The 19,936-nt window shown below is 53.6% G+C and overlaps 5 protein-coding genes, 1 non-coding gene and 1 pseudogene across 7 annotated transcripts; 4 read left to right on the top strand and 3 right to left on the bottom strand.

Annotated features, from left to right (window-relative positions):
- Positions 1 to 1,617: 1,617 nt before the first annotated feature.
- Positions 1,618 to 4,416, top strand: BZA05DRAFT_445594 (uncharacterized protein; the record flags this gene model as incomplete). The annotated part of the gene is made up of 4 exons (XM_051487003.1): positions 1,618 to 1,861; positions 3,271 to 3,461; positions 3,510 to 4,338; positions 4,403 to 4,416. The coding sequence occupies 4 exons, from the start codon at positions 1,618 to 1,620 to the stop codon at positions 4,414 to 4,416; spliced, it is 1,278 nt and encodes a 425-aa protein (XP_051338979.1).
- A 1,431-nt stretch (positions 4,417 to 5,847) lies between these two features.
- On the bottom strand, positions 5,848 to 5,935 carry BZA05DRAFT_t197 (annotated as a pseudogene). The gene has a single exon. The product of its transcript is annotated as a tRNA-OTHER (tRNA).
- Positions 5,936 to 6,807: 872 nt separating this feature from the next.
- BZA05DRAFT_454066 (uncharacterized protein) lies at positions 6,808 to 7,706 on the top strand (the record flags this gene model as incomplete). Its single annotated transcript, XM_051487509.1, has 3 exons — positions 6,808 to 6,889; positions 6,975 to 7,052; positions 7,123 to 7,706. 3 exons carry the CDS (start codon positions 6,808 to 6,810, stop codon positions 7,578 to 7,580), a joined length of 618 nt encoding a protein of 205 aa, XP_051338978.1. The 3' UTR covers positions 7,581 to 7,706.
- A 1,005-nt stretch (positions 7,707 to 8,711) lies between these two features.
- On the bottom strand, positions 8,712 to 9,900 carry BZA05DRAFT_400209 (uncharacterized protein). The gene has a single exon (XM_051483872.1). It carries the CDS (start codon positions 9,450 to 9,452, stop codon positions 8,808 to 8,810), a length of 645 nt encoding a protein of 214 aa, XP_051338977.1. The 5' UTR covers positions 9,453 to 9,900; the 3' UTR covers positions 8,712 to 8,807.
- Positions 9,901 to 13,654: 3,754 nt separating this feature from the next.
- On the top strand, positions 13,655 to 16,297 carry BZA05DRAFT_445590 (uncharacterized protein; the record flags this gene model as incomplete). Its single annotated transcript, XM_051487002.1, has 4 exons — positions 13,655 to 13,895; positions 13,960 to 14,163; positions 14,230 to 16,064; positions 16,232 to 16,297. The coding sequence occupies 4 exons, from the start codon at positions 13,655 to 13,657 to the stop codon at positions 16,295 to 16,297; spliced, it is 2,346 nt and encodes a 781-aa protein (XP_051338976.1).
- A 136-nt stretch (positions 16,298 to 16,433) lies between these two features.
- On the top strand, positions 16,434 to 16,519 carry BZA05DRAFT_t199. Its single transcript has one exon. It is a non-coding gene; the product is annotated as a tRNA-Tyr (tRNA).
- Positions 16,520 to 17,408: 889 nt separating this feature from the next.
- BZA05DRAFT_474503 (uncharacterized protein) lies at positions 17,409 to 19,416 on the bottom strand (the record flags this gene model as incomplete). Its single annotated transcript, XM_051488131.1, has 2 exons — positions 18,803 to 19,416; positions 17,409 to 17,741 (listed from the first exon to the last, which is right to left on the bottom strand). The coding sequence occupies exons 1-2, from the start codon at positions 19,160 to 19,162 to the stop codon at positions 17,409 to 17,411; spliced, it is 693 nt and encodes a 230-aa protein (XP_051338975.1). The 5' UTR covers positions 19,163 to 19,416.
- Positions 19,417 to 19,936: the final 520 nt, after the last annotated feature.

Genomic DNA, 19,936 nt, shown 5'->3' with positions numbered 1-19,936 from the left:
CCGGTATGTACTCGCCATCCTCGTGTCTCCACTCAACGCACAACCATTCCCTGCCTTCGGCACCCCCGCGTCCGCCACTCCCGCGTCCCGCAACGCATGTCCTATAGGCTACAGGATACAGGATACAGGCTACGGCTGTCCCTCGCAGGCTCGCACCCAGAAACGTTATTATACATTCCCGCCTTCGACTCCCGGCATCTCGCCACAACGCCCGTCTTGCGCCCCGGTCTGGACTCTAGATCTATTCAACCGTCTGAATCGCAACTGCAACGACAAGATCTCAGCTACTATAGCCGTCCTCCATGATCCATCTGTGGCCCTGCAGCCCTGTGGGCACCCGTCGACTAGGTACCCCTTAAGCCGGCACGCAGCACACCATTCACCGGCCGGCAGTGGGCGCGGGGACGTACGCTGCCGGACATTTTCGTGCGCGCCCTATAGTAGCGTATGCTATACGAACGTGAGTACGGTGTACCTACGGACGCCTACCCATTGCGCAGCGTGAAGCTGGCAGCCAGCTGAAACCCTTTGAGCTGAAGTGACAAGTCTCGTATGTTCTGCCTGGACGACCGCAGGTCCGCAGGCCCGCAGCGGCGATGGGCATACACCCCCCGCGTATTGGAACGGGAGCCTCTTTCGGCCATATGTGCGTATGTGCTCTGCTAGTGGCACTGGCAGCCGTTGATGCTCATAGTCTTCCACAGCCCACAGCCCACGGACCACGGCCTGCGTAGGATTGATGAAAGGTGTACCACCACGACCTGAACCGCTACGTGTCGTAGCCTAGTCTGCAGCCTGCAGCCGGCATTTCCGACCGGCGACCGGTGGCCTGTACGACAAACGGCTTATACAGCTACAGCTAATTATGAGCGCAGTGTCCACGAGTAGCACCCACTCCCAGCAGGTTTGGGTAGAGGCAGGAGCACGCACGCGCGATTCCACTTGTGCCGACCAGCAACGACCCTCATCCCCAAGCCAAAGGGATCCAATCTCCAGAAACGGCTACAGTTGAAGCTGCCTCCGTCAGTTGTGCGTACCAGCACAGCACAGCAGCCGTCCCTTACAGGACGACGGCGGACGACGGCGAGTGATTCTGTGTGCGGCTGCGACAATTTGGAACGCAACGTAGGGGGCCATCCCATCCATCCATCGTCTGGATTCTGAAGCACCTGTTACTGCTGCTGCTGTATGAGAGAGAATTGGCTTGTCACCTGTGCGTGGGAGTACCGTGGACTCTGGAGATCCAGGTCTAGGTTCGGGCTCGCGATCCCCGGCGAGGATGGTCGTGTTCTGTCTGCACAACGTTAACACGCGGCGTACCATACATGCAGAAATGCTCCCCCGTCTGTTCCCCTCGCCTCGACGGGAAGTCAAACATGGGCACCGAGGCAGGCAGGCAGGGTCGTGGACACAGCAGGCAGGGAGGGACGAGAACCCTATCCCCATGCTCCGGAGTCCGGGGGGGTCTGTCGAAACAGTATATAACCACCATCGCAACTCAAGATCCTGCTTCTCACCAGCCCATCCCTCCCCTCTCTCACGATCCACACACCCCCCTCCGCGCATCCTCACAGCTCACCCCAAGGAATCCCAAGAACCTCCCCTTACACCACCGCCATGACGCCTTTGACGCTCCTGATCGCCATCCTCCCCGTGCTCCCACTAATCTCCGCCGCGCCAAACCACGGGCCCGTCCGCGTGAATGGCAAGCCTTCCGGCGCCGCCACGGGGCCGCAAAAGTGCGTGACCGTGTCGAACGCGGGCTTCTACGGCCAGACGAATACCAACGACACGTTCCTCGGCATGTATGGACAGGGTGTGGTCGTACAGTTGCTGTGCTTTACTACGGGAGCGGCTTATGGTGGGAATTTGTACGTATTACCCACGTGAGATATGCGGATGTGGCGGATATTGAAAGGCGGGACTGAGGTGGTGATGGTGTGTATAGCTACTGGGATCAGACTTCCGATGGTCACTTTATTCCCGAGAAACACTTCTCGACTACTTGTGCCTGTGAGTACATCATATCCCATCCGTTCCCATTGCTGCTCGCCCTACGGTGCTAACGATGGATGGATGGACAGATAACCTGCCTGCTTGCAACTAGTTCATGGCGGGTCCCCCCTCCCGCCGCCTGCCAGCCGCGCGCATATGAGGAGAGCTGTGGATGTGGATGTGGAGATGGGTGGATATGTGGATGTGTGGATGGTTTTTGTGGGATGTGCGTAGGAATAAAATTTGATCCTTTTGTCGCTGGATCTCCCACGATTGGCTGTGGTGGAGGTAATTCATGCACGAGTGACGAGTCGGGAGTGTGCCGGTTTTCGTACACATGTGAGCTCCGCGGTGCATACTACAGACCTACAGCCCGCAGGCAACGTCAGTCCGAACCCGGGTTTCTGTGCTGTGAGTAAAGTAATCGTCTGCAGATTTATATCTGCCATTGACCTGGCGGGCTAAGCGCTTGGGCCGTGGTATTACTCGCTCCCTAAGCTCTGTCCGCCATAGGCCCACGGCGATTCTCCAGCAACACTCCTCCATAATCCATCCGCCACGCTCCGTAGGACCGTAGACGAAGGCCGTGAGGTTGGAATTTGGTACATCTCGCGTGTCATATCTGTGGGCCGTGGTTCGAGCACTGTCAGTGATGATCAGGGTGGCGGAGTGGATTCATAAGAGTGACAATATTTGGCTGTCCGTCCCAGATCAGGGATACTCCAGATCGAGCGCGTGTAGTTGGAAGGCTCTACTGATAGTATTAAGCTGGATCTCTCTCTCGGCAGCCCTTCATATTAGATCACTCGACATGCATCACCATCCCCAATATGTTGAAAGTGAAGAGCGTAATGGACAAATTCTGGAACTTCAAAAGAGCTCGTTACTGTGATATTAGACAATCTTCTAGCCCTGCTTGTGCTTGGTAAGTATGGTGTGCTGTGCGGCATGTGGTTTGAGGGGGTCCAGCAAAATATCTACGTAGGGGTTAAAAGCCCTACTATTCCAAGCCCACTTTGATGGTTGACCTTCCTCTCCTATCGGCTTCCTCCTCCTATTCCTCTTCTTCTTCGCCTACAAACAGACACGATCGTCCACAACTTTCAGCTTCAACGAAATCACGATCACACCACTTCTCTGTTTCCTCTCGCTCTTTTCGCTCTACCTAGAAAATGACGAGACCCAACTCCACTACGTCTGTACCCCGTCCTCGCACCACTTCCACCACGGATACCTCTCGTCGCGTTACCCCAACCACGCTGCCCAACATACCAGAGCTCCTCGCGCAAAGCCGCCACCTGAGCGCTGCCTCGATCAGGACGATCACAGAGGTAATGTCTCGCAAGCGCCTCAATCCTTTCGGTGAGGAGGACACCGACGGAGGCCCTCCGGCCAGAAATCTTCGGACTACCCGGAGCAGCAGCTCTGTCCAAGGACAGGCCGTTGATAGAGCCAGTAATGGCAAGGTAAGTGCTTCGACCCCAGTGAAGCCAACTATTACTGACTTAAGTCAGAGGTACCGTGATGCGACAGCACCGGACCTCGTAGGGGAGCGCAGCTCCGCCTTGAACCGTCTTCCTGCCAGTGGCCGTGATGACGAGTCCGCTCGTCGGAGCCCTTTGAAGCGGCCAGCAGACGACGACCTCAAGCTTCCGAGTGCCAAGCGCCTCACTTTTCCCTTCCCGCGCCTCGCTCCAACCTTCCCGCGCAGGTCTCTTTACGGCCCGTTTGGACCTCGAGTCCATCGTTCATGGGGGCTGCAGAACGCTCCGAAGAAAGAGGAAGACCTCGAGGAAGCGCATCTTGTGGCGCTTGCCTTGGAGGCAAATCTGCTCGCTGAAGCAGATGGAAGCAGACCGTTGGATGGGGGGATGAAGACCTCGACGACCGAGGCGGAAGAGAATGGCAAGGATGGGAATCCTTCAATTGCCGTGAGCATTGCCGGTACTCCCTCCGCGCCAAGCTCTTCCGGAAAGGGGCCACGCAGAGCCGCCATCTCCTCTCGTGTCGGCCGCCGATTTGCTCCCTACCGTCTTCGGAGGGACCGCGTCCACGGGCGAGAGATCGAACATGCCGAGATGAAGGAGAACGACCTTCTCGCCGCCCATGATAGGGCTTTGACCCTCGAGCGCCAGCTCCAGAGAGAGATCGTGGCGGTGCGCTTTGCGGATGAGGACGAGATCTGGGAGGAGCTGGGAGTGAGGCAAGCGGCGGAAGAGCCGGAGGACGAGTCTCTGGCCGAAGCGCAGGGGGTAGCCGAAGCGCAGCATGGGCGGGACTTGGAGGAGGGGGTCGTTGTGGAGGAGGCTCCCGAGATGAGAACCTACTGGCCCGTGACGGTCAGTATGGTTACGATTCTCCTTCTGCTATCGGCCGAAAGGCAATTTTAGCCTGCCGGCTGATGCAGATGCTCACGAGTAAGTGGGGGGGGGGCTTGATGTTGATGCTACTAGAATGGACGAGATTTGGATCCGTTCCCTCTACTGTCGACTCACTGCATTCGAAGCCCATCCACAGGATATCTGTGTGGCCAACCACGGCGCCATACAGCCGGCCAAGAACCGGAATCTACACGAACAGACGAAGCACATCGGTGTGCGATTTCACTTCTTCCTAGACGCATACGAGCGCGACGTCATCAAAACAATCTAGCTGCCGACAGCGCAGATGGTTGCAGACTTCCTGACGAAGAGTCTCCCCGGGATACGCACTAGAAGCATGTGGTTAGAGTTGAGATGACGCGTTGGGATCAAGGGAAGCCTGTGGTTTCGGTTTTGAAGCGTACAGCGCTTACTGGTGCCAATTAATTATTAGGATACATGCTTCTTTCATTTTCTGTTTGGTATACTCTTTCTCAGGTAGCCACGAGTTTCCGTCTGCTTGAAGGCTTTTTACGAGGCCATGAATTTTAACGAGGTACCAAGGTTTTATGGGTTTTCGTTTGACGGGGGTTTCTTATGGGTCTTCAATACATGGTTGTTTCTGACGGGATTCCGAACTAAGGGAAGTGTTGTGGTTTGGACGTCCTGAAACGTTTGATAATGGTCGCAGGCTTGATCACTATAGGTCCTCTGGGAGGCCCCACCCTCATCCGGAACGTATCCCGAGTAATCTATCTAATCCTTCGGTCTGTTCCCATGGCCGCTCAAGCGCTGCAATTACTGCGGGTGTGGAGCATTACATCTGTTTGTAAGCCGTTTCCTGGCTAGTGGTGCCAGGTGGGGGGGGGGGGGGGGACGAGGAGCGGAGCTGGGGGACTCTCTTGTTTACCTACCATCTGTACCGAGACCAAGACCATCGCCATCAATGAATCGTTCGCCCACCATCAACCCCACTATTTAGTATTCATCTCCCCCCATCGCCCCGATCTACAAACAGGCCGCTCACCGGTAACATTTTACGCCGCGCAGTATATGGGTTGGTAGAGTAGATTTAACAGTCCACGTACGTAGAATGGCGTTGCCCGTAGGTTACCGTAGGTTGCCGTATCCCTAATAACCGAGCCAACCCTTGATACTGAGACGTTGCGAAGCTTGAGTTTGTCAAGATTCGATTAGCATAGGCGTTCAAGAAATGTGGCCCGATAGCGAGTGTATATATAGCGGTTCTTCTGCGCGACGGGGGATGTGGGGACTAACATCTCGACACACTTGGTATGTATCATGACCATCAAAACACATCGTAGGGTATCGAGATCATGTACATCGGGTGCTGAGGTACGATGACCTTTCGTTTTGCTCACGAAAACCATTGTGGCAGCGGCCATCCGGCGGGAGGTGGCAGCGCTCACCCGGGCCCGAATCCGATACACCAGCGACTGAAGTGCTGGGAAGGAGTAAAACCAAAACAGTATACACAAGGCGGGAATCGAACCCGCGTCGCCACCTTTTTCCCGATGGGAAAGTGGCAGGTTAGCCACTACCCCAGGGCCCCCTTGTGCCGCTGTTCATCCGGTGAACCGTGCTCTATGAGTATGAGCTGTAGGCCACCGCAGTGGGATTGAGAGGTAAGGGCAACTTGAAGGAGACGGAGAAGACCACGGCTGTGGACGGTGTGGGACTTGGGGGACTTTGTGGGGACTTTGTGGGCGGATGTTGGGATCTGGTGAGACCTGGCGAGCCCCAGTTTCCGAGGAGCGGGTTTAATAAGAGGGGGCAATTTCAAGAGCCCGAAGGGAGATGCGGGCGGTAGATCCGATGCAGGCTTGGAAACGTTTGGACTGATTGATTGTTTTCCCCGTCTGTCGTTCAACATCGCAGGGATACTTTGTTGATGTCTGAAGTACTCAGGTCTGTTTTCTTTCTTGTTGCGTACTTTGTCAATTGAATCAGTTCATCAGTTACCCGTACCCGTCGAGGATCTCTTACCGCTTTCCGAGAGGACACAAGACGGGTCTAAACAGCTCGATATGTGAGTAGCGAAAGATAAACAGAAGTTGGCCGGTTTTGAATCACGTGGTTTCGGCAACTCACAAGGGGCTCCTACACGCAACTCACATCACAGTACAGTTGGCTTGAAAGCTAAAGATATGGCAGTGACAGCGGGGGGTGTTTTGGGTTGTGTTTATTTTCGAAAGAATTCCCTCCGACAATTGAACGAAGCTTGTACTCTACTCACACGTGGTAGTACGCTAACTTGAGGTGAAGTGTGAAATTGCCCTAAACGGCAAAATAGGCGAGTAACGTTCTACAATAGCGCCGATCCTTACCCGTGACATCCCTCTCCCGTCCGTCCGCAACTTCCTACAATCCTTACATCCACCCCCACGTACGAATTGCCATCTTCCACCCTCATCGACATTGTCATCACAAAATGTCGGCGAAGTGTGTGTTAAATCACAGGATCGACCCGGATCACGACAGCAAGGTTGTCGAGCTTTCCCATCTCCCGAAAGGTTTGTTTGTTCAGTTTGCTTTCGGTGTGGGCCGCGGCGGAAGGGCGAAATAGAGTTAGAGTTGGCTGACGCTGTGCGGCGATAGTTGGCGAGAAGCTCAAGCACCTGTGCGATCTCTACAATGTCAAGCCGGAGCGCGACGAATACGCCGAGAGTGTAAAGCGTTAGTCACCAGTCCCGGCGTTCCCACTTGCGGTGGTGGTGGTGGTACGTGTGCTAATGAATGTCCACAGTCATCGAGCCGCAGCACCTCCTCAGCACCCTCCACGTGGTCGTCAACAACACCATTGACTTCCCCGTCTGGCGTGCCATGGTCAACAGGCACTTGTCGCTGCTGCACGAGGAGACGGCCGCGGTCAACGAGCTGTCTCAGCCCTGGCGCGACGCCACTATGCACGTCATCGACTTGATCGAGAAGGGACCGTCAGAAGAGTACAACCTCACGATCCTCTATGAGGCACGCTACATCCTGTACGCCAAGAACTGGACCCTTTTCCAGCGCCACAAGCTCATCGATGAGGCTATGACCAAGCTCGAGGCGATCGAAGATCTGGGCTTCAAGATCCATGCCATGAAGAATGTGCAGTCCATCCACTCGGACATCATGAAGAGAGAGAAGAAAAACTTCAAGGATGCGTCGAGGGCGTACACTGCGGTCATCGGCGAGGTGGTGCTGCAACCGAGCAGGTAATTACAAAGCCATGGGTCGAGAACTTTGTGTGGTGCTGATTCGAGCGCGAGTGTGTACTCTGTTGCGTATTGGCAAAAAACACGGGCGTCTAAGTGAAGATGGGGGCGAACAAAGAGACCAGAGGCGGGAAGGTCCGAATGCTGCAACTTGTTGTATTGTATCAACGGCGAATGAGATGCTCTCATTTACGAGGGCGAACCAATTGAACACATGCACAAGACTCCCTCCATATGACCATGAAAACCGCCGTGATCACCAACCTTGTAACCGGAATGATCAGCATACCATCGACACCCACGAGCCCTACCGATATATCTACCCGGAATCCCCAGTTTCCTCAGACTCTATCAGCCTCTAGAACTCTACAGCAGTAGACTGGCTTGGGATATGATTTGGATACATGGTGATTTTTGAACGTAAAGATACTATTTTGGGTCGCAATACAAGGTATCGGAATGATTGCTGATATTGAATGGGCTCGGATCACCGTTCAACGCCCGAAACTCGGAGTGGTACCACTTTAACCACTCCACAAGGTCTTGTCAGGATTGCCGAGTCCTTGTGAATAAGGTTAGGGGGAGCCGACGTCCGTGCTAGCCAGAAATAGCAAAGTCAATTTGTATCCGTTGAGGTTATTACTCTCCCCCCATTCTGCAGGACGTGCTTGAGATGGTGCCAGAAATTGGCACAGCTGTGGTAGCCTTGCCCACGAATATGAAGCTATGGGCGTGTATGGCACCTCTGATCTCTGTGTCCTGGTCCGGAGATGCTCGTCTTCGTTCGGCATCCGTATGGCTATGGCGGTTCTACCGAAAGCGGGGCACTTGCATCTCGTCGGGAATGAAACTTTTTCACACTTCTGGCTAACATGGGAATCAAGCCTTCCTAACCTTTCGATTATCATATTGGGCTACAGAAGTCAGTTTGGGATTTACGAACTGGACAGAGTATGGGAACTTTATCATCCGGCTGGCGTACCGGTGTGCGGGGCAATTCGCTGTGCGGGGCAATTCGCTGTGCGGAGTATGTACGATGGTATACTCTAATTCGGCCGAAGTGGGCCCCCCGCATGGCTCACGTAAGGTTGGCATCCATAGACCCCGTCCACTCTCTCGCAACCAACGTTCATACCTGCCATCGCCACTTACATCTTATACCCTCGACGCAAATCTCCCTATCTCCTCACCTATTCCCATCTTTCCCATTCAGCTCCGCGATCATGTTCATCTACCGTATCCTTCTTATCGTCACCGCCTTTCTCCTCCCGGAGGTCATCGGAGCACCACCGACACCCGCGCCCTCGTCGAACACCGTTATCACTCTCACCGACGCCGCAGTTCGGACAAGCACGGAGTTCCTCGAAGACACGGCCACTTCTGTGTGCATCGTAACCCCCACAAGCACTGTCGAGCTCACAAGTACGACAATTTTGGCATGCCCAGTACCCACGTCTACGATCTTTGACTCGAAGCTGGAGACGTCTCTACCAACGAAAATACGAATAGCTACAGAGGACGAATCCACGGAGGTGATACCGGCATCGATCTCGGCGGAAGGGGATACAATTGTGGGGGATACGATCGCAGAATACCGCACTACATGCAGTACGCCAGCTCCATCGAACATCAATACCCCGACGACGTCGATCCCTCGACTGAGCATCACTCGCCGCTCCGATGAAGAATCATGCGAGGAGGAAGACGGCACGGTTACCCAGGTCACGGTGATTGAATACCAGATAGTCAATCCTACCGGCAATTCTTCGAAGGAGACACCGCATAACCACGGGATTGCCGACGAGCTCAATAAACTTGAGGCATTGGAGGAAGATGGGATGCTACTGCCACAGGAGGAGATGATCCTCGCTTCCATCCGTTCCTGTGCAGCGCGGACGAACAAAAGAACAGATCGGGCGGTGCCGACGGGATGGATGAAGCAAAAAAGGTTGGAGGACCCGTCAAGAGATGAAAGAAAGAGCGAAATTGGGGCGGAATCATTATCCGATGGCGGGCCGATGGAGGAAGAAGCGGAGCATTCGTCTCTTGGTGATACGGTCGACCCCACGGAGATCGAGACGCTCGAGGGATTGGAGGAAGACGAAGAGATACTTCCCTCCGAGGAGGCAAGGCTGTCGACTTTGCATGCGTCCGCTGCCGCTGAGACCGATACCGAACGTAAGGAAGAGGTGGATGTGGACGTTTCCGAGGGCTCTACTGTTGAGACTTCTTGTGATCCCTTCGATCCCTCTACTACCCGCACCGATTCCGCATCCGCTACGCACCGAATCACCACCGTCACAGTGGGGGCCCCCAAGACCAGCCAGGAGCATGACACAACCACGGTCACAATTCTCACAGGCTTCCCATCCGAACCTCAAACCCTCGCCGTCACGGTCACCGAATCGGACGTGGCCGTCGAATCCGGCTGCCTCACGACCAGGTCACAATCAAGAACTGTTTTGATCACCGCCACGCCGTCCGAGACCGAGGCCTCCGAAGCCAGCGATGATGAGGAAGCAGAAACCGACGAAGAAACGCCGAAGACCAGGAAGACGGCTAAGCCGAAGGCCACTACGGACAATAACAATGAAACGACGCTCTTAACCACCACGATCGTCACGACCGGCGGAACGGCGCCATACATTTCCGAAACAAAAGGTCTCGAGATCGTTGTCGTCCAGCCGACGCCGAAGAAGGGCTCGGAGGTGCAGAGCAGTGGTACGGTTCTAAGGATTGCAACCGGCGTGACGCTACTTGCTTCGATAGGTGCGGCGGTGGTGTTGGCACCTCCTTCGATTCTTTGAGGGTCGGTTGACTGCGGTGGTGACGGTGGGACTCGAGTGGATCATGATGGTAGCGGAGCTGCGAAGAGTATGATTTTGGACTGTGATGCTTTGATGTTTTTGATGTTTTTTGATTCGATGTTGACGGCAATCGACGGAATAGATACTCTTGGAGGTGTATTTGTACGTGTACGAGTAGTTTCAGCGAGCAACTTTATTATCTCCATGTGCTGATAAATAGAAGAGTCAATTGCTTATATACTGAAGTCCTCTGTGGTGTATCACGCCGAACTGTGATGGCAAGTTATCCGATAAGGATCTTAGCTGTTCTTACGGCCTATTGGTGACCAGAAACCTGTAATTTAGGGTACTAAGCGGAAATCGGGTGAGACACGGTGCGCCACTCCGCTCTTCACGTCGCCTCGTCCCCTCAAGTCCCTCCAATCGCCGAAGGCTTAAAAAGACGGTTGACCAGGTTTTTGAGTTTTGCAAGAGACGAGGAGGGTGAGTGAGATGATGTGATGACTACGAGGGGGGTTGGGTTGATAATTGGGTATTAGGATGGCATGATCTTCTCGGCATAATGGAGCGGCATGGGCATCTAGTAGTTGTGGGGAGAAGGGGAACGATTTTAGAGAATGGTGCAGGAACGAATGGTCGATAAATCAGAAGTCGCGCAGATATATCGTATCACGGATTTTTGTGGATTAGACATGGTCACTCGAAAAGAACCCCACTCCATATATTTCAAAACGGTTTATTGCGGACCATCAGAACTCGAACTCCATCTTCGCGCCAAATCCCCAGCCCCAACAAACCAGCCTCAAAGCCTTCCCAGTATCGCCGGCGCCTTAGAAGATGACCGCTCTCATCTGCGGGCTGAAAAACCACGTGCCACCAGCGCGATCACCCAGATCGTGATTAACACAGGTTTTGGCGACCCAGGCAGCCGCCCAAGCAATCCACTTACAGTTGATGCCGTAGAGGAAGCCGCCGCAGAGACCGAGGGCGCCGCCCTTGTACGATGCTATAGTGGAGCATTCGGACTTGTACATGTTTCGGATGACGCAGAGATTGTCGCCCATGGCTACGACCTTTTTGCGGGCGGCCTCGATCTTCGTGAGCGTGGGAGAGGCTGATGAGGTCTCGCATTTACCGTAATTTAAAACGTCGTCGCGCGTTATGGCCTCGAACTCCAGCGGGTAGTTGCTACTGCCGTCCAATGGAATGTCCGGTGGCACGATGCCCTGGTACACGATCGTGACGCCGTCGGGAAGGCTAAGTTTGTCGGCATAGGTGGTGATGTTGACGTCGAAGATGGTTGCTTCTTCCGGGGAAGACGAGGGTTTGACTGGTGCTGCCGAGGCGGGGATGACAGCTATGAGCACCATGAAAATTGCCAGAAGTTGCTGGGTCGAGAAGGTAGGAGTTCACATTTTGGACGGCGGGGATGGTATTGGATTGTGAGGGTAGAGGTTGGTTGTTGAAGGAATTCGGGTGAAGGTGATATTAGATAAAGGTAGAAGATAGTTGTTGAAGGAGTTCGGGTGTGAAGACAAAGGTGGTGTCGTGAGTAGGGTAGAGGCGACAAAGGGAGAGGGGGTCCTTGAACAGCTCCCCGGTGACTTTATATTCAATTTGTTATCGTCCACTACCGTATATCACAAAATTAGAGATAGAATTATCTGAGCAGTCACTTCCAGCTTTGAAATGATGGCGTTCAGTTTGTCGGTGCCAAGTCTCAGTAGAACAATTGTCACTGCACCTACTATTAGTTTGTTTGTGAATTTTCCGAGTTCTCTTCTTTGACTTCGTCTCCCACAACTCCGTATTTCATGGCGAAATCCCCAATCGCCTATCTAAAATTAGGTTTTCTTTGGTGAATACTACTTCCGGGCGACTGGGCTTTATACTCTCAACAGCGACCGTGTATTGGAACAAAGAAACCGCAACACCTTATCAGTTTCAGCCGTACTTCCGAAGTCCAAAGAATTACACAGATTGCAGCTGTCAAACCACGCCGAACGAGATCAATGGGAAAACCTCCGGTTTGGGTCTGTCGTTCCTTGGGAAAACTCCCTCCCTTGAGAACAGCTGAGCCCGGCGCGATATACGGAGCATGCGGGCCCGAATGTTTGGCTACGATCTTCCTCCCGCCGCGTCCTTGTTGTCATACGATCATCAATCGTGGTAGGCAATGTCGTCGAAGCTCCCGGGAATCGAGAGCCCGAATCCGAGTCCCGCCGGCGCCAATAAGCTCGTTTGTGCAGGCCCCACAACCCAATATCCCCATCCCGCGAATCGAAGTTCCTACTCCCCAATTTCCGATATAATCTCCGCCGGCAGATATTTTCCTTTGGTGCTCGCCTGGGTGGCCTCTTACAGCTGGCATGCGTATGAACAATGAATCCACTCCATGATCACTTTTTGTAACCTAACGAACGAGCCATTGTTAGTTACTTCGAAGCCACATCTTATCTGCCCAGGTTACTGAGTAGGTACTCACTGGGCTTGGTGTTGAACATCCAAGCATGCACTATCACGCTGCAATTCTTGTGCGAGGATCCATCTCTACCGAGTGTGTTCATCAGAAATCTCGTGGCCATCCACACTACGCCGAACAGTATCCAGGGCTGCGGTGAGGTACGAAATGTGACCGGTAAGGGAATACTGTGGTAAGGGGAAAGTCTTTGGCTGTCATTCTCCTGTAATTACGTTTCTGCAAACTCCCCGGTAATTTCTCGTAAGTTACCGGTATTCCGGTACTGTAAGAAACATGAGATACACGCAGGTAAACTCACGGCGTGAATGTATTGGATCGAGTGATGCACGTGTGGCTCCGTCACCACCCCGATCGAGGTTCTGGGTGATGCTGCCGTACGGCCAATTCATATTATCAATCGATGCGTATCACTTGTGTTACGGATAGCAGAGTCCCTCTCTTACCTCCATCTCCCCATTCCATTTCCACACCTATCTTATGTCATCACCTTGTTACAGGGGTATTAGTGTGGCGGGCTTGGGAAACAGGAGCGGGCCGTTCATTGCTTTCTTCGTTTCTACACATCCTCTTTACTTCTACCTACACGTACCACACAAGATAGTCGACACACGATAAGTTTGGAGATAGCGCACATTGCTGTGCTTTCTTGACCATCGGACTATATCTCGACATATTTCCTATCTTCTCTTCCCAACTTTTAAACCTCATCGGGAAGCGCCCTAGTTCTCGTTCTTATTGTCTGCTTGAAAACACTTATTTCCCATATCTCCTTATTCAAACCCATCCATCATGTTTATCTACCATCTCTTTACTATCATCCCGGTCTTTTTCCTTCCGGCGGTCATTGGAGGATCACCAGAGCCCAAGCCCCTCTCAAACGCGACGGCCAACCCCACGGATACGGCGCCTCGGATGATGAGGAAGTTACTCGAAGACACGCCGGTTTCCGTCTTCACCACTACCAGCTGCCCAGTCGAGCACTTTAGTATGACAATTTTAACGTGCCCGATATTCTCTGCCACACTTGAAGGTACGCCATCGTTTCCCCACCACAATCCCGGAGTAAACTGCTAATGATGTTGGCTTGAATGAAGTTAGAGCTACTACCAGCGTGGATGGGTATGACGCTATGGCTACTCACGGATCTACGGTCTATCCACGTGCGGATGAACACGATCATACGAAGGAGGAGTTACTCAAAGGCACGCCCGTTTCCGTCTTCACCACTCCCAGCTGCCCAGTCGAGCACTTTAGTATGACAATTTCAACGTGCCCGATATTCTCTGCTACACTGGAAGGTACGCCATCGTTTCCCCCTACCACAATCCCGGTGTAAACTGCTAATGTTGTTGGCTTGACTAAAGTTGGAGCTACTAACATCGATCTCATGTTCGTTCCGGTGGGCACAGAGACGGTGGGGAGGGCGGCATCTGTATCAGAAACCTTCGACTCGGAACGGGATATGTCGCGATTAAAGAAGAGAGGGCTGACTCCGGAAGCTGACGCCATGGAAATCGGACAAGTATTGGGGCTCCCGGGGGCCTATACGGCATATGGTGCACTGGATTTACCAAGTATCACCTCCCCGAAGACGCCGTACTTTCGACCAAGAATCGCTCGCCGCGTCGATAGCGAACCGGACACGGATGTCGAATCTGACACAGCCACCCGTGGGCTCACAGAGGGAAAACACCAGATGGCCAATACCATCAGACCTAATGTGATCAAGGCAACACCCATGAAGATCGAACCGACGACTAAAGTCGACCAGGAAGCTAATACGAACGGGACGCCGTATGTCCAGAACCATGAAAAAAAGTTTTCCGATGATCAGGTTTGGAAGGAACGGTTTCTTTCGATGGATGAGTATATTCGAAATTCTATTTGCGGCAATGTGCCGGACTGTAAATATGGGCAGGCACTCTCCACCGATTGGGAACCAGTCAAGTCGGTGGAACATGAGATTGCCAGTCCTACCGAATCTGACACAATCACCACCGAGGTCACGAAAGTGAAATATCGGACAGTCAATTCCACCGAATCCGACACAACTATCCTCGTGATCCATGAGACAGACTATTCCGAGCTTGACGTTTTGGAGGAATCGCTTTCGATGGAAGAGCATACCCGAGCTTCTACTCGCAGCGATGTGACGGACGGTGAAGATGGGCATGCATTCCCCACGGATAGTGAACGTCCCACAGGATCCCGCACAACTTTCCCCAGTGTGTCTTTTAAACTTTTGCCGGGAAATCTACGTTCGCGCGGAACGTATATCCTATCTTCTGTTGCCAGCGATTTGACGGACGGTGAAGATTGGCTAGACCTCCCCACCAATAGTGAACCAGTCATGGCGGTGGAACATGAGATTGCCGGTCCTACCGAATCTGACACAGCCACCACTGAGGTCACGGAGGCGGAATACCAGATATCCAATCCTACCGGATCTGAAGCGAGCACGGAGAATAGGATGGGAGCAACCATGAGCGCAGGTTCAAAGAGAAAGAAGCCCTTGGCCATGCTGAATGTCAAGAATAAGATCAACGTCGAGGCAGAATCATTGCGCAGCAATGATCCGGTGGAGGAGGATGCGGAACATTCGTCTCCGGGTGATACGGTCGACTCCACGGAGATCGAGACGCTCGAGGAATTGGAAGAGGATGAAGAGATTCTTCCCTCTGAGGAGGCAAGGCTGTCAACTCTGCATGCGTCTGCTGCTGCCGAGGCTGGTACCTGCATCGATTTCACAGCCATTATGCACGATATGACCACTGTCACAGTAGAGGCCTCGAAGACCAGCAAGGAGCATGGCAAACACAAAGTCACAATCAAGAGCCTTCCATCCGAACCTAAAACCCTCGCCGTCACGGTCACCGAATCGGACGTGACCGTCGAATTCGGACATCTCACGACAGCTGCAAAAATAAAAACTGTCATCACCGGTAAGCCGTCCGATATTGAAACGTTGGAGGTCGATGACGATAGTGAATCAGAACCAGAGGAAGAAACGGAGAAGAAGAGCAACCCGAGGATCACCACGACCCTGGATGGAGACCTCGGCGAAGCAGCATATGGCGAGAATCTCCTGTTAGCAACCCTCTACACCTCCACGGTTATCACCCACGACAAAAAAGCGCCATACAGTACAGAAACGCAATATAGCGATACCGTTGTCGTCCAGCCGACGCCGTCCAATGAGGTAGACAGTGTTGCCTCATCTAAGAGAATTGTAATTTTTTCTTGGGTGATAGCGAGCTTTCTGTGTGTAGCAGTGATGAAGTGGCCGCATCTACTGTTTTGTGGATTTTTTGGAGGTTGGGTCCCGCAGGCGATGTGGCATTGAGTTGATAGCGGTGCGGATTGCAGGAGTACGATGGGATGAGTGTTATGTTTGAGTGTGATGCTTTCAAAGGGCTGAGTGTGATGCTTTGAAAGGGCTGGATTAGATGTCGTCGTTGATCGGCGGAATGAAGATTCTCGAAGCGGGACTTGTACTGCAAAATTTGATGATTAGACCAGTCTCGCTTGATTACTCTATATATATAACTGTTGCTCAACACTCACGTAACCCTCTGTGGTGTAGTTGGTATCACACCGGACTGTAATTGCATAGTGGTCATCCGTTGGTCACCAGTTCGACTCTGGTCGGAGGGACGTCCTTTTGCTGTGGTCCGTTGGGCGATCAATTTTAGTGGCGGGTTTAGCCGATGGCTCGCTTGCACCCACCAAGATTGGATGCAGGGTTGATACACTACATACTCCACAGTGCGAAGGATGATGGGCCGAAAGATGTCTTGGAGTGACCTACGGTATTTGCACTTGCTTCCGCTGCCGAAGTAGCGATCAACGGCGGGAGAGAAACATGAAGGAATCTGGAATGTGGGTACATTACAACTTAGTCACAACCACTCACTCATTTTATTGTATCCGGCTTAGTGCGCTCCTAATATAGACTAGTGCTTATTTGCGCTTATAATTCGTAATGGTGGTGAGGCACCACTTATTGGCAGCTCCTGGTACATACAAGACGCCGTCGATGGATGCGACGCGATTGTGGTTCACGATGAGTGGGGTGGGGGAGGGGAGAGGAGGGGGAAGGTTGGAGAGGAGGTCTTCGTTCGAGGATCGCCGAGAAAGGTGGGCGACGCCAAAACTCGCTCGCTCAGCTCGTGCACGAAGGAAAAAGGGGCGAGACGTGGCGTTTCTGGGAACGTGTGGGTCTACATAGGAAGAGCCTGTTCCAAATGATGTCGTACATCCCCGGCTTTATGGACCGCTAGTTACGTGTGAACTTTGGAGGAAAAAGGAGGAAAAAGGAGGAAAAAGGAGTGGAATCATTAGAGCAGGGTGAGAGATTGTGAAGCATGAGCGTAGCCACATCCACAGCCACATCCACGTCCACAGCCACAGCCACAGCGGTGTGATATTTTATGAAGATGGCCGTTCGTTCCAATTGCGAAGTTGAAGAGTCTTGTAGGAATACCGATGTTTATTCCGAAACACCTTCAGACAGAGTGTAGGAGGCTAGAGGGCCATCATCGACCTAGCAGCGACCACAAAAACGAGCGCGCACCCCGACAATGCTTTTACCCGCCATTGGCGCGCCCTGGTCCGTCCCTTCCCGTGAACCATGCTCGAGCACTCCTGTCCCGCGAAATAACCCCCATAGAGTGACCGGCACGCCCACGAAGTCACACCACTGATCCGTGACCTCTGTCACTAGCGTAGCCTCGGTCCAGCCGAACCCGTAGAACCGTCCGACCGCCAGCCAGCCGCCCATGCCAGTCCCGACGATAACGCTCCACGTCCACGGCGCCCGCTGCATGAAGGCCCCCTCGTCGTTCACGAGCCGCTCCAGGTCGACGGACTCGTGGGGCTTGGTCGTTAGCATCAGCCAGTTTAAGTAGCGCGCGCCGCGGTTAAGCCGCTCTGCGGGGCTGTGCTCTGGCGGCGGGGTGGTGGGGAGGCGGGGGAAGGATGCGTCTGAGGGTGGGGCTGCGTCTGAGGGTGGGGCTGCGTCTGAGGGTGGGGATGTGGGTTCGGGTGGGTACGTGGGGCTGTCGAAGGACATTTCTGATAGATGAAGTGGGGGTAATGAGAGGGAGGGGGATATCGATGGGCGGCGGAAGACTTGGATTAGTCTCAACTTGATCGTTTGCTTCGACTTGCAGTGTTCAAGCGGCTATGGAAGGGGTCGGAAAGAAACAGGGTGAACGAGGTAGAAGAGCTATCAAGTATCAGACGCTGGAGCGCTGAGAGAAAGTTCGAAGACAGCCAAGTCAGAAAGGGGGTGCTGGAATAGTTCCATTGCGAAAGTGAGAGTGCATCTCTGGCGCGATGCCTCGTCTGGGGCTTAACGACATGACGTACTTATCCCACCGCGAGCAATACCTATGATACCTGTGCGAGAACATGGCGGCGACACATACGATCATTCCAATCTGTCAGTCGTAGCTGCTTCCATCGTGGTCCGAGAAGATTCTCAGCTGTTCTTACGACTTCTTGGAAAGGGGAAGTACGAATAGAATGAACAGCACTTCTGACTACGAAAATCTAACGGAGAATAATACCTATCTGCCCCGGCAAACCTCGAGGGCGCATAGAACGTGCTCCGAGTTTCCCCAGCCATAGCCACATCCCCAGCCACAGCCAAAGCCAAAGCGATGTGATAGTTCATGAGGATGGCCGTTCGTTCCGGTTGCGAAGTTGAAGAGTCTTGTAGGAAATACCGATGTTTCTTCTGAAATACCGATGTTTCTCCCGAAACACCTTCGGCAAGAGTTGTGGGAGGCCAGAAGGGCAGCATCGACCACAATCTCCGACTGCGCACCCTCGCCATCGCCGCCGCCCGCATCCAATGATTCATCCCCCCGTACTCGAGCACCCCCGTCCCGCCAAATACTCCCCACAGTCCCACGGGCTCGCCCACAGATTTACTGGCACGCCCACGAAGTCGCACCACTGATTGATGATCGCTGTCTCCGGCGTAGCCTCGGTCCAGCCGAGCCCGTAGAACCGTCCGACCGCCAGCCAGTGGCGCGTACCAGTCCCGAGGATTTCACTCCACGTCCACGGCGCCCGCAGCATGCATGCCCCCTTGGCGTTCACAAGCCGCTCTAGGTCGACCGACCCGTGATGCTGGGTCGTCAGCATCAGCCAGTTGAAGTAGCGCGCGCCGAGTTTGAGGCGCTCTGCGGGGGTGTGCTCCGGCGGCGGGGTGGTGGGGAGGCGCGGGAATGATGCGTCTAAGGGTGGGGATGCGGGTGCGGGTGGGTGCATGGGGCTGTCGGAAGACATATCTGAAGGAATTTAGTAGGGGACCTGGGAGGGAGGGGGATATCGATGGGCGGCGGTAGGCTTTGTTCGGTCTCGACTCGATCGTTTGCTTCAACTTGCAGTGTTCAAACGGGAAAGCAACAGGGTGAACGAGGTGAAAGAGCTATCAATTATCAGACGTTGGGGCGTTGGAAGAAACATGGCAGCAAAATCAGAAAGGGGGCGTCGGAATCGAAGAAATGAATGCGGATGAAACAGATTCCGTTGTAAAAGTTCCATTGCGAAGGTGAGAGAGCATCTCTGGTGCGATGCGACATGACGTATCTCACAGCGAGCTGACTCTGTACCTGTGCGGCGGCACATACAATCATTCCGATCTTTCAGTCGCAGGCGCATGGGACGTGCTCCGAGTTTCCCCGGCCACGGCCACGGCCATAGCCACAGCCACTACGATACGGGTGACATATTATGAAGCGCTATATACAGCCCCAATTACCGACACAACCCGCTCGGCGCCGACTGCTTAGCAGTGTTTACGTAAATCTGAAGCAGCTGCGATGTTTCATATTGGGCACTCACTATTGAACATGTTACTATTCCACGGGGCAAAAATACCCCCAGGCCTTCACTGGTACCATTGTACCAGAACGCGATTCCCCGGGTCTCCGAAGACCGCTCACCGGCTACAATTACCCCGCACATCCCCACTCACCTATGCGTTCCACCATCCCCCTCGTGGATAGTGCAGATACCCCTCTTTGGAGAGCGAATATCGGCCCTGGCATCTGTCAGACT

The sequence above is a fragment of the Tricharina praecox genome (assembly GCF_024521635.1).
Source record: "Tricharina praecox strain CBS 144465 chromosome Unknown BZA05scaffold_14, whole genome shotgun sequence".
In the NCBI taxonomy this organism is placed as follows: domain Eukaryota; kingdom Fungi; phylum Ascomycota; class Pezizomycetes; order Pezizales; family Pyronemataceae; genus Tricharina; species Tricharina praecox.
Note: the sequence above shows the minus strand (reverse complement) of the source record. Positions and strands in the feature narration are given on the sequence as shown.

What these genes read in the sequence shown, in the direction of transcription:
- BZA05DRAFT_400209 (XM_051483872.1), bottom strand. Translation starts at nt 9,452, where the DNA reads ATGGAAGCGAGGATCATCTCCTCCTGTGGCAGTAGCATCCCATCTTCC.